The following is a 14,848-nucleotide window of genomic DNA, read 5'->3' on the forward strand; positions in this document are numbered from 1 at the left end:
AATCAGTATTTTAAAGAATGAACTATATAAGCTTAATAAATGGAAATCACCAAAGTACTGATGTTAGAAAACCAGTCAACTCACATTCTCATAATAAGACTTGAAGGATTTTTGCATGGTAACAATGGATGTGGTTTTTCTTGAAACTTTTTAGTTACATATTTCTCATATAAATCTTTCTAAACTCAGATTTTTATTTTAGTTACAATTCAGCATTTTTTTTCCTAATAAGCTCAAGTTACACCTGTGGGCAATTTCTTTCATTGTTTTACTGGTATTTTCAATTCCGACTGTTTTTAAAATCTTCGTAATGAGAAACTAAGATACTATTATAAAAGTGCAAGTAAATTCTGTATTAGATAGAATGCACATACCTGTCAGATGCTAGTTACAAGCAAAAACATTTAAATGTCTGTAAATTACTATTCTTTGATCAAGTATCTCTTATTACTGTCTTTGATGTCTGCACACATATGAAAAGTAGGAGTCAAGACAGAAATGACTGCCTTCGTTCAATAAACTTATTTAAATATTTACTGTTCACATGGGTAATAGTTATGGTATACTAACCACATGACTCAATGTATGGTATATATCTCAGAGCTAAAAATTAGCACCAGTAATGAAACAGAACCCAAACAACAATTACAATAGGTGAAATCAATCAAATTCCACAGGCTTATGTTTTGAAAACTATTTAAAATGTTTTTGTTCTGTTCTTTCTTGCTGTGTAGCATGAGCACAGATCTAACTAAAAAGTCTTCCAAATTCAAAGATGACTGATGTCTCTGATCAGAGAAAAGGCATGTGAGAGCTGATGAATGCACACATACTATGACGTAAACAGAAGTTTAGCCTAAAGCAGATTCAAATTCTTCATCACACATCAGAATAGTCAAAATAAAGTCAACCAAAGGTTTGCCCTCACCAACACAAGTGCCACACTGACCAGAATAAGATCACAACATTAAAAAAAGGCATATTTTACTCTTAATGAAAGAAAACTGAGATATTCTTGCTAATAAAGCAAATAACATAAAACACATTTTTGCTTGACTACAATGTAATTTCAACAGCAAAAAAATGTTCAAATCCAGGAAAAAGTATGAGATAACATATGCAACACTGACATATAATCTTCCTGACTAGTGGAAGTCTGAAGAAGACATATTAGTGCTGTTGACAGACGGTAAGCACGTCCCACAGGATGAACTTTCAGCAAGGCACACATCTGAAGATGCGAAAGAAATCAGTACTTTACAGCAGAAATACAATTCTCGTTTAAACTAACTTTTTTTTTAGGAAGGACTGATTTAAAAATTGGTAAAAGGAAAACTAGTAGGTGCCTAGATTGCTTTGGTGTCCTGTTAATTAAGCCTCTATTCCAAATCCATCCTGTTCTACTGATGTTGCAGTCAAGAGACAGCAGAATGAGTTAGGAGGTTCTCTTAATCATGTTTAACTTCAGAACTTCACAACCAACCAGGATTCTCATTATCTAACAGGTCATAGGCGTAATGATAGGTCATCATGTTTTTCACCTGCAGAAGCCCCAGCTGTGAAACCACACAATAATCATTACTTTTCTAATGCTAATGCAAGATAATAAAGTTGGTACTGGGAAATTTGGCTGCCATCAACATGCAGCCAACAACGAACATTATGATACATTCCTTAAAGGCATACTCTGGCCTTTCAACCAGACCAAGACTACATGTCAACAAAATTTGGGACATTTGCTACAGCAGAATGGAAAAATGTCAGTCAAAACAATATATTAAGCATGTTAAGTGTATTTAAGCACATAGTGCTTAACATCTCGGTTCTCCTACAAACCTAGCAACTACAGACATCACGTCTAAACACTTCCTTCCCTATGAGGCTGCTTCAGTAACACTAATCATTTGTACCATTGTATCCAGGTTTAAGATTAATTTACTGGAAGGTGAAGGTTCATACACTGTATTTAGCTTATTATATTACATTCATTACCGTAAGTCGTCTGGTTTTGCTTCCTACCATGTCTTCTTCAATAGCATTGGTAAACACCTGACTGAGCTTCTGACAGATCACATAAATGTTCAACCAATACATTTCTGCAGAAGGTCACACTGAATCCACATTCACTAAAACCCCAGCCAATTCTCTAAATAATCACAAGTACACTCCTTCAAACACACCAGGCACAGGGAGAGTGCCCAAGACAGGATCCAAATGAAAACATAGCTGAAAGCCAACAGAAGGCCATAGGAAAATAATTATTTGCACCAATGTACACCATTAAGTAATTTAGAGCTGCTTCATATTTGAATCCTAATTTATATGGAGCATACTGTTTAATGTACTGCAAGTTCAGGCACCACTAGAAGGAGATATAGAATAAATCAACAGAAGAAATAGTAACCGTTCACCTACACTGGATGTGATTAATTTAAAACATCCAAAGGAAATAAAGTTGAATCACAAATTGTAGGTTGGCACTAGCTTCTAAAATAGTCTTACTTTTAACCTCAAATTTCTCAAAGTTCTTTCAAGAAGTAAACAAAATTCATCCCAGTGAAACTGCGTACTTTGATCTGAAATGGATTTCAGCAAAGCTCCACACTAGGAGCTCTTAAAGATACACAACTGCTGTATTTTAAGGGGAGAAAAAATGTTACAGTTAAAGAATTGCTTTAATTATGAGAAATAAGTAATAGCAATAAATGCTTAGTTTACTCAGTGGGAGAGAGTCACCTGTGGTGTCCCACATGTTCGGAAAATACAGAAAGATAGGAGGTTAGTTTAGTAACAAAATTTTCTAATACTACTAAGCTATTCAGGAAAATAAAGACGAAAGTCAATGCCAAATATTTACATCAAGTCCACATGGGATGTACAATAAAGTCCACATGACTGTATAATAAGCTGTCACACAATATCCAGGTTAGACAGTATGGGTGTTGTACATGGAGGAAAGCATTCTAAAATCACTCAAGAAAGACAACAAAGGCCTCCTTAACTTCAGGAAATATACTCCAGAGATATAATAAAAGCTTTTATGATAAAAAGTCAAATAGTGTGACAAAAGAAACTGCAAAAAACTCTTTAGAAAAATACAAGATGATGAAAGTAGAATGATACATTCACAAATATAGTCTGAGCATTCAAAAATCATCATGCAAAGCTGTGTTTAGAGTAGAAACAGCTTGAGACTAATTTTGTATTTATAACATTTCAAAAAATCCTCCAAAATCTTCTAAACAAAAAAAACCCTCTATTATTTCTAATACTCAGAAAAAGGTCAAGAATGTATCAAGAGGTAAACACTCCACAAGAAAGACATAAGAACATATTTTATCATTTGTCAAACAAAATTATCCAATCCTTAGATTAAGAGGAACTTTAAAAACCACACAACATACAGGTTAAGAATCCTGTGATAAACACTTGAGTAACACTCTGGATAAAGTTGGAACATTAACTCTGAAACGATGATCATGAACATATCCAGGAGACACTACATTCTATGATTTGTCTGGTTTACAGCAGATTACTACTTACACAAACTTTGAGGAATTAAACACTACTTTTTTTTTCATATTCAAGCTCCTTTGGCCTCATAAATATAATCCTTATTTACAGATCTACCTTACCTACCCAGGCTAAGTGAAGTTTTGCATTTAAAGAACATTATCATTTTAGCTATTTTTCCTTCTCTGCTTAATCAAGGGAAAAAGTGCTAGTAAAACCGAAATGCATAAGCACATCTCATTGACAAACCTATGGAAGGAACTAAGCAACAAAGTTTACAAAATCATTGTGGGTAGATCATTTCAAAGCCTTTCAAATTCACTTTAAGCCATAAATTGGCCTTTGGAAAATGCCAGAGGTACACGTGTAAGATCTGGCACGCTCGTAAAGTTGGAGGCCTGTTAGTGAGAATGACAGATTTATTATAATAGTTCCAAATGGCATCAAAGCTTAGAAATTTTTAGACAAATATTTCTCCACACCATAATACTTTCTTTAGACCTATGATCTAAAGTTTAGTTGCATGGTCATGAACAATGAAATAAATCAGGACCAACAGACTTCATTTGCACAGAGGAAATGCAGAAATTTCCATTTTTTTCCTAGGAATTTGTCTCCAGGAACAAAATCACTTTGGTTTTATTTTTATTTTTGGTGTCTTTGTTAGAGAATATAAATAACAGTCTTGTTGAATACTGACACCATGTCTCTGTTTTTGTTTTTGTTTTTTTTTTTTCCAGGACAGATTTAATTGCGAAATACATTCTATTAGCAACAGCAGAAATAGATACACTACTTCAGCTGCATAGTTGCACAGTTTTTCTTAAAAAAATCCAAACCCTGCAATTTCCTTTAAAACTGTCTGGTACAGAGGCTTAATTTAATACAAGAAGAAGTAACTTTTATTATTCTAGAAGTGGAGACTCACCTGTACTTCACAATTTGGAGAATTCCGATGTACTGCATTTAAAGCATCATAAGCCTGCTGAAGTTCCTCTTGTAACTGACAAATCTTTTGATCTTTTCCAAGCAACTGATCCTGAAGAGAGGCACAGCTTTGCTGCAGTTGAATTTCACTTGTTTTAACAGTTTCAAAACATAAAGTCAATTCGTTATAAAGCTATGAGAGGAGAGAAATAACAGAATTAAAAATAACTTCAATGCAGACAGCCATCAAAATACAGGAGAGAAAGTATAATCTAAGTAACTTGAATACAACGATCACCCTCTCTTTTTTATGTTTTGACAATTCTCTTGTCCTCCTGCCTCCTGTCATGCTCTATATATTTGAAAACAGTGATTGTAGCAATCACAGAAACTTTGAGTTTGAAAGACATTTTTCCAGAAAACATATCTTATATTAGAATATTATCAGTTTCAGTTGCTTTTTTATGGCGTTTATGAATAGAAATGGACACCTAATAATCAGGATTTATTTTACTTCTTGAACAGTTTATATAAAACACAGAAAATACAAAAGAAAAAAAAAATCCCTTATTAAGAATAGGCAAAAAAACCTCAAAACACTTGTCCTGGGAATGAAATTAAAGGAGTGAGAATACCAAATATCATCCCTGCCTTTTATAGAGTAGTTTGATCTTTTAAAACTAACATTTTAAATATAGCTGCGATAGCAATATAGTGAATCCACTAATGCCCACTACATTTTGAATGAAGAATAAAATGGTTGTTTAAATAATTATTCTGTGGGAATTTTTTTGACATTAACTATAAAACCCAGACTTGATATTAGAAGTTCTTATCCCTCGCTTTGCTCAACTGTTTTTGCTAAAACCAGAATATTGTATATATTCTGCAAACACTTCAAAAGATATTGGATATATACAACGAATGTCTAGAACTACACTTAAGTAATAACTAGCAGTATGTGCCATGTAACAGACAAAGAGAATTTATTTTGCATGAATAAGAGAACTTAACCATCCCATACCTCCTTTTTTACCCTTCTTTTTCAATACAAACATCTGAAAACTGTTTAAAACAAAATCAGCTTTTTATTAAAAAATATAAAAACCAGTTTGAAAAATAAACCTGTATTTGAATAAACAACAGTACAGATTCTGAAATACATGACTCTACAGCTTTACTACCTAAGCATACGTTCCTCTCTCTCATCATGTCAGTCCTTCATTTCTTAGATTGTCCTTTTTTCTCAAAATAAACAATATTCCCTCCAAGTATTTATTCTACCATAAAATAATCTGTAGAAGGCATGTGCTTCTGCAGCTGACAGTTTTCTTTGGAAAATCCATTTCTGCCATTCCATCCATAAGAAACGAATTAAATATGAAAATCAGAATTTCCAAATCTATCAATAATGTTCAGAAGTACAAGGAACTGACACAAGTCATTTTACTTGTAAAAAACATTATTTTACTCTCCATTTTACCCTTTGTCTTGTCAGCTTTACTTAAATGGTACACTTCTTTCCCCCTTTCGTCTGCTTTCATTACTTAGAAGTTAAAGCCTTTGAAAAAAAAATCACAACTTTTAGATTTGAAAATGGTCCACTTTGTGAGAAATTCCAAAATAATAATCTCCCTTCCTTTCTTTCTTCCTATTATTTTCTGCTCCCATGGGCTCTCAAAACCCACTCAGGATAAAGTAAATTACTTCTTGCCTATTTCTAAAGCAGATCAGTGATCAAATCTCTAAGGCAAAATTAATTCAAAGTCCAGATAGACTGATATTTCAAATAACAGTCTTAAAAATTAAAATTTTACATTGAAATTTCTGTGCCTACTGAATTTTTGTTACATATTTAAGAAAGTTTACATCATCTCTAGAAATGTAAGTACAAGATTAGTCAATTTCTTATGAAAATCAGTAAGTATTTCACAGGCAAATAAAGAGTTCATTTACCAAAAACATGCTTTTTCAGATAATGTCCTTCCAAACAAATGGAATATCAAGACACAGTTACTTCTAGCCATAACTATATAAGCTCATTAGCTAGATCATACTGGTATGACAATTTGCTGGTTTTATGACTACCAGCACTTAAGTGGTCGTAATTATAGTATCTGAAAGGTAACATCCTAGTAAGATGAATGGAGAACATCAAAAATATGATGCTTTTTTCTAGCTGGCAGCCACATCCCCTAATGTAGCTAATAGGTATTTTTGGTAGTCAGCGTTTGTCAAGACAAGACAAATGGCATGTCTTTTTACTTCCATAAACTTTTCCAACCTTTCCTGCTTTGGACACAGTGATAACAAACCAAATATATTTCAAGTATAAAACTAGCTGAAAGCAATGTGCAAAAAATATTATATGTTTTTCATACGGTTTATACGTTTTTTTTAACCAACAGCTACTACTAGTTTATTGGACTCAGATTCTTATTTTTTTAAGGTATTTAACATCAGGAAATTTTAAAATTAAAATTACCTGTGTGAAAAGAAATATTTTTATGTACTGTCCACAGACCACTAAAACAGGCTCCAAATTTCTGTTGTGCTCCCTATATTTTCATGTACAGCCATGCACTGTTTTGTGGATTAAATACATCCTTAATGTTTATATGGGATTATTTTGGGATTTTCTGATCATTTCTGGCCCTGTTTTAGAAGAGGTACAACTTTTAACCACGCTGCAGTAAGCACATTCCAGAACATACAAGATCGCAGAACACAGTGAAGTGAGTCTACCATTAATAAAGACACAGAAAGTCAGGTGTAGAGAGACAAGACAGAAAATGGAAATCAGAGGACTAGAGATGGAACACTGGATAGAAAATTCAAAAGAAAGACAAAAACATTGTAAATTATTTATCTCAGAACTAGCAAGCTTCACAGAAAAGAATGAAATCTTGCCTGTATATAAGTGAGTGGTTATACCTTACAAGAACCTCAAGAAGACATGAGATTTAAAAAGGAAATTGTTTAATCCCCAAGAAGAGATATTAAAAATTATTTATGTTTACAAGATAGAAAGAAAAAGGAAAATATTTAAAATAATTCTTTATACATTTTATAAAATTTAGCAGTTGGAAAAAAAAAAAAAGGCCAACCGCCAGTGACACAAGACTACACTCTGCAAAAACTGTTGCACTGATTGTATTTTGAGAATCTCTTTCTAATGCCTTAGAGCTGTCCTTTCTCTGACAGGCAGCACAGACCATTACAGTTAAAGTACTTAAAAACAAATAAAGAAAGATTAAAAGTATCTGAAATCAGAACACTGTAATACATTTAGTCTATATGACACAAGAGCATTATTTATCAGTCAGGAAGGAAGAGTAACTTAGCTGAATTACACAAAAAAATAAAGTATCACATATTTCTTAGCTCCCCTTACAATTTCCTATATTGATTTAACTGGTTTTACCAGAAAACACTTTTCTCTACATCTTTGAACAGATACTTAAAACAGAAAACCTCATCAGAACAATAGGTGAGCTTAATGTCATCAAGTAACCTAAAAATGCCAGACCAAAGCTAAGACTTCCAGGAGAACCGAAAGATGTGACCCTAAAGCCTGCCCACGTGATAGAAAATATTTAACAGCCTGGTAACAGTGGAGTGAGGTAAAGTACTGACATAAAGATGCGTGATGGCAAAATCAAGTTAGGTCAGACCAAGGAAAGCTGAGGAATGCCACTGAAATCTAGTAAACTAAATAATTAACCCATGCTATCGTGTTGCAAGTTAGTTAGAATCATAGTGCAACTAGAAAAAAACTGCAGACTGAAATAGTTGATGCAAATGACCAACACTAACATTATACAAGTGTTCAGGATTTATTTTAAATTAGGTTTAGACAGCTCCCTTTTACTGAATGCAAATCAAACATTTTCCATTACAAAATCATTTCCAGTTCCATAATCCCAAAGATATTTAGTTAATGCTCTCCCAGACTTTTCTCTGATATCAGCTAAAACCCAAGAATTGGGACCTCCAGGAGATTTCCTTCAAAAGTATATTCCTGTGAGGAACTAACACTAAGGTAGATTCGTCCATTAAAACGCAATAGTAGCCGTTCACATACACGGGGTGTAAAACAAATACTCTCCCACATTAAATGTTTTATCTAAATGCTCACACCCTAAAATATATTTTCTGTAAATGTTCATGGAAATAATATGTATGAAATAAAATGTATGAAAATGAAATGTATTTTCATGTAAATGTACCCCAACATACAGTAGTACTGAACATACAGTAGTGACACAAATGAAAAAAAGTTACGTCTAGGACAACTATTACAGCACCACTGCAAAAATGCATGTTACAAGATCATGCTGTTTACGAGAATTTGAAAAGAACAAGGGCAGAAATCAGCTGGAGAAGCTCTAGAGTGAAACTGAAGAGGCACTCCAGACAGACTATACAGAGCACATTCACAGCATTTAGTTTTAAAACAGAAAAGCAGAGGTAGAGTGATTTTTTTAATATGAGAGACCATCAAGTTTACCTATAATACAAGAGAAAAATATCAGACACAAGTGAGAGGTTAAGAATAAAAACAAAAACAAAAACAAAGTACAGAATGGATGCAAGCAACATCAGACAAGCAAGCAAGAGTCACTAGGACAAGCTAAAAGAGAAGACATGCTTGCCCCAACTTTATAGTACTACATAATTGCAAATACCATTGTTGTTTTGGAAACCATGTAAAACAGATAACTTTAGCTACATACCTTCTCAAAAATAACAGAAGAGAACATAAAGGAAGGGGACGTTTCAGTCTTTTTGATTAGTGTTGTTACGGCAAAAATTCAAATGATGAGTTATTTCACTTCAATGAACCCAGTATTTCCTGTTTCCTGACTGATTGCTCCCCACCCCACGAATGTAGCCTTCACACATTCATCCATCTAGTCAGTTTTGTGCAACTCCTTGTGTTGATATGGCAATCTAATGGTCGGGTTTGTGGATAGCTTTTTTGAACATACAAAAATTTTGACATATTTCCCTCACAAAGATCGTATTTATCAGTATCTTCTCTGTGAAATGCTACCAAACTCCATTCAGATTTCTTCTCTCTGTATTGCGTACTGTCAGAGAACATTAAGCAGGCTTGTGAAGAACACTAGTCCAAGTCATTGCAGAAAAACATTAATAATTCATACTGCAGACAGTACCGTTTAAAATCCTCCATTGTGGAACCAATCTGATTATACACAGAATTCAGATATACTTAGACCTTATAATTCTAACTCAGATCAAAATTAGCATTACTCAAAAACATATTTAAGTCAGCTTAATCTTAAGATTTTTCTTCCTTTCTTGATGTACAACTCCTCTTTCGCTGTCTCACCAGTTTACATAATTTCTTTCATCTACAGTTCTCATATTGTACAAAAGTACATTATTGTTGCCAGAAACATTAAGACGATGTTTTGCAAACATCAGTGACAGATTTAGAATTACAGGTTATTTCTTTTTTTTTTTCTCCAAATACTTAAGCATTCTGCAGATACCAATCTACACTATTACCCACAGGAACTACAGCACACTGAGAACACCAGCACAGGGCTTTCCAAGCATGAGAATCACCACCTTGAGTGCAGAGTTTAACGTTACCCTGAGAGAACCAGTCTACCCAGCATTTCTCCAACTTTCACCTATGGGCACATATGATGCCAAATTCTACTTGCTAGTGTGTGACCAACTGTACAGGTGTCTGGTATACACGAATAGACTAACCTAATTAACACTACCCAACAACAGAAAACCGTATCAAAGCTTGAACTAAAGTGTGAGATAATCTTTATTAAAGATGTGAGTTTCTTTTAGCTTTCACAGACAAAGTGGACTACAAAAATGATGATTTGCTTATTACTGATCTGGGCTTCAGCATATTTGACCAGACAGTTAGTTTCTCTCAGTCCTTATCACGTGTGAAAGAACTTATGTTTTTCATTTCAGTTGGATGGACAACCTGCACTGTAACTACCATTTATACATCTATAAGGTTTTATTTTTTTATTTTGTTAATTTAATGCTGCTTACATAAAAATAACACATTTACGTGATTTTTAACTATGCTTAAAGGTTGTTGCAGTCACAAAAAAGACTGAAAGTGGTAAAATTTAACCTCAGGGTGGCAAAGCCAGTAACTTGACATTCTGATTACAATTTCTCAGGCTTGAATAAAAGCAAACTATCTCCACACACTGACACCATGAGAAGGACTAGCAAAGGCAACTGCAGACACAAAATTAAACATAATATTCGAAAACATACCTAACGCTATCTTATTTGTATCTACTTTCTGGTGCACTTGATGCAGACTTCTGCAATGCCTCGTAATTGACAACTCTTATGTGTTTTCTTTTTATGCCAAATACCTAAATATTGAGCAATGCTTTTCTTCATCACACCTGTACTGTACCACTATCCACAGTATTCTCTATTTGTTGTTCCAGAAGCTCAGTTTCAAGGCATGAATTACAATTTCCTATTTAATGACAAATAACGGTATTTCCACTTCACTAAAAGGACTTTTACTAAGAGATTTTTAATCAGTACGATTAACAAGGAATCTGAAGGCCACATTAGATCAAGGGAAAGTACTGCATTATAAAAACAGAGGTCTTAAATTGTAAATTTCAGAAAAATGTGATAAGCTGGCTAAGGAGTTCAGAATCTCTTCTTGTCTTATTATCCCTAGTATTGATTGAAGTCTCTCCACCTTGAAATTGTTGGTGAGGACAAATCTATTGAGTCTCATTAAATCCAGCACAGGAATGAAGTCCCTGGAGCATTTGGGACCACTAAAACAGATGCTATACATTTTAGAAAAATATTCCCTATCCTTGAGAATGAGAACTACAGCTGCAATATGAAATAGATACCAATTTGTTTCCATAAATGCTCTAACGTAAAGGAGTTATTGTAGAACACAGTACCTTTAAAATTTGTACTTAAAGAAAAAAAAAAAGTACATCAAGTCAACACAACTTGATAAAACAGATTGCAGATCTTCAGATGCGTATGCTGCCCACTACAGCTAGACTTGGAAGAGAATTTGTGGTCCTCAGTGGATTTACACATAACCCAGTGCAAGTTCATGACCTTGACGCGGTTTATCAGAAACGTTTTTCCTATTATTCAGTCTACTGTTTCGTACTCCATGTCAACATCAGCAGAAAGAGCAGTTTTTCCTAAATGGCAGGCTGTTAAGATGAACTTGGAATATGCGAGCCAACCACATTGCCTGAGCTGTAGCATATACTGCCTATCTGACCACTAACAGAGAGGTCATTGATCTTGCTGTAAGGGACAATATATCATAGGATGTACACACTGATAGGCTCAACGCCATTCAGAGCAGCAGTAAAATATTCCTTTGTGAATATGTCTATGCAATAGCTGACACATCCTTATCTAGCCATTGCAGGCTGCATATTATTAATGCATGGAAGACAAACAGAACACACATTTGTCTGCAATAGTTTGCGTTTCTTATTGAAGGGAAAAACAGGCATTTGTGTTATTTTCATAGATGCTGAGTTTTCCAAAGGCCTGCTGTGACTTCACTAGGACTGCACATCTCGTGATTTGGAAAATTAATGTTACTTTGAAACTATTGCAGTTGGGTATTTTATATAGTTCTTCTAATCAGAAGTATAGAACAGGATGGTCATGACAAAGGAACTCCTTTTCCCTCCAAAGTTCTCTCAACTCAATTTGCCACAAACATTATTAGATGCATTCCATTCTGATGCAGGGAATAAATTTTTTCTTTTACTTTTTTTTTTTTACCTTTTTTTAAAACATATTTTTATTAAACAGAAACAACAACAACAAAAAAGAACGCTTTTTTTCTTCCCCGGGATCATTAGATATTTTGGTATTTTACAAAAAGATAGCTTATCACTTCCACAATAGCAATTTGTCAGAATATTTATGTTAGGTTTTGCTTGTTTAAGAGCCAAACCTTACTACTCTATTGGAAAAATATTGAATTCAACACCTTCAAACCAGCACATTTTAGGGTCATCTGTGAATTGAAGTATTTGGCAGCTATCAAAATAAAGGGCTTATCTTCAAAACCATACTATTCTTTTTCTTCTTGTATGATCAGCTAAGCAGAAGTCTTAACTCCTGCTAAGACAGACCCAGAGTCGTGAACCAGCTTTCTGAAGCAGTCCTGAATTTGGAGCCAAGGCCAGTTTAGAAGCGGCTTGCCCCTACAGCTATATAAGTTTACTCATCCATTTTCCATAATAGATAAGTAACTTATGATAGCAAAATTATTTTTCATAGGCCAGGTTAAACACTTTCACCAACTGAAGTGAGTAACATTGGCAAATTACTATTACACAACGTAAAGTGACCTTTTTAAACAGCTTTGTTATACTTTAAAACAGTCTCACGAAAACTCAGTTTTAGTTTTCTTTCATATATTGAAGAACCAGTCTGGAAGAATATTGTCTTACAAACACTGATGAAGAGAGTTCACATTATCTTCACTTCTGTTTTTCGTTTGTTGCTTTTTTTTTTTTTTTAGTGACTCAAAGGATCTATTTAACACTTAAAGAAGTATAGACTGGAGAATGAAAAATGAAAGAAACAGGAACTCCTGATACTTGCATTCTGGTGGGGTTTTGGTGTTTGTTGTTTTGTTCGTTTTTTTTTTTTCTTTTAATAAAACAAAAATCTGTAATTTACTTCATCTTGCCCCAGATACGCAGAACTGTCCCTGCCTTGCACCTGTTCTGAACAACTTTGATGGAAGTCTACCTGTAGGTTGCCTGGGCTACTACTGTAGTGAATAAAAGACTTAAAGTCTGTTGTCACTGCAGTCAATGATAAACTTGTGCAGAGTTAAGTACACAAGAATGTGTCGGGCACTATGTGCCATAAAATGCTAACTAAACACATCTTTAGAAACTCACTACTGATTCTGGCTTGACTTAGGCCCAGCTTCACAATTTTATCACAAGCTGCATACTCCAAGTAAGATGATAAAGGGAAACACCTGTTTTTTAAAAAAGCACTGACAGTACATAGTTTGAGAACAGTTCCAAGATTGGTAGAAGGTATGTCGAAGTTATATATAGAACTTCTGTGTCTTCTTCCTTCTCAATGTTTCTAAAAAGGAAGGAAACATGTATTCTGTATTTCTTACAGACTGAAAAACACATTCATATAATTTGTTACACTCAAAAGGAAAAATTCTGAATAGTGCACATGTGCGAGCTCTTAAAGGTTAGCATTTTCCTGGCATTCAACAAAAATATTAATCTGTTCTGTAAATGTACATATAGTTCAAAATTTTTGCACTACTTACCCATTTTACAAGCTGTTATGGCAACAATTTATCCAGCTAATTTTGACAGAGCAAGTTTTTGCATCTTAAACCAGTAAAATTGATTGAGATTCACATAAAAACATTATTTACAAGTGAAAGGAATTTCTTCTCCTAAATTACCAAAAGCAAATTGGAGAATTTAGTAATTGAAAGTTTTACTAGAGGAAAAGAAGAAAACCATGAATAACACAAAATTACATAAAGAAATTTATCTGCTCGGACATTCACTCCTATTTTTCTTCAAATGCAAATAAATCCTAATTTTTAAGGCTCATCAATTCAATGTAAGCAAGGGGTCATATATGCTGCAATGTAATTAGGGCAATAAACTCTGTTACTCTGCCAACCATATTTTGGTAACTGTAAGGATCCAGAGATCTAAAGGATGCAATACTAACCAGTGCTTTGATTACTCTGTCCATTGATATTGTACAGATGGATATTAAAATGAACCCTGTGATCACAAAGCAGAATTACATACTTTTTGATATGATGTTGTTTCAGCTGTGTGAGCATCTTCTTGGTCTTTCAGTACTTTTTGTGTATCAGTATTGAGAGCCTGAAGCTGCTTTATCAGCTCAGCCTGCTGTGTTGTATGTTCAATGTTTTGTCTGTAAAGATTCTGCAGCTCTTGTAACTCCTTCCTGTGCAAAACAAGCAATAAAGAGAAATTAAGAAAAAGAATAACAATGACGTCCGTCAAACAATTCTGCTCCAATAATTTTATTGTAGATAATGAGCTTCCTATTTTCATTTATTTTTCTGTCAATTGCCTTATAAACACTAGAAGTTACATATAAAATATTTATCACGTACTTTTGTGAAATATCTACAAAACAGTTAAGTTTCAAAATGGAATGCCTTTCAATTTCCCTCTAATGCTCTAACTGCTCTAAAATAAATGGATTTTCACTACTGCATCAACACTTTCTAATCAATATTCAGTTAACTCTTTAGCAGTAAGTGTCAAAATGAAAAATATTTAGAACATATGAACTGTAAAATAACTTTAATCTTTTTTTTTTACTAGAATCATCTCCAAAAAAATGA

At 33.8% G+C, this 14,848-nt stretch overlaps 1 protein-coding gene across 1 annotated transcript in view; it reads right to left on the reverse strand.

Moving 5' to 3' along the window:
• CNTLN (centlein) overlaps positions 1-14,848 on the reverse strand; it is a 208,194-nt gene that overhangs the window by 120,857 nt on the left and 72,489 nt on the right. Inside the window, exons 7-8 of the mRNA XM_086629919.1 lie at positions 14,280-14,442; positions 4,442-4,633 (exon numbers count right to left, since the gene is read on the reverse strand). Of these exons, the coding sequence (XP_086486045.1) occupies positions 4,442-4,633; positions 14,280-14,442 (355 nt within the window). The remainder of the gene's footprint in view (positions 1-4,441; positions 4,634-14,279; positions 14,443-14,848) is intronic.

Source organism: Tauraco erythrolophus, chromosome Z (genome assembly GCF_009769465.1).
Source record: "Tauraco erythrolophus isolate bTauEry1 chromosome Z, bTauEry1.pri, whole genome shotgun sequence".
Taxonomy (NCBI): domain Eukaryota; kingdom Metazoa; phylum Chordata; class Aves; order Musophagiformes; family Musophagidae; genus Tauraco; species Tauraco erythrolophus.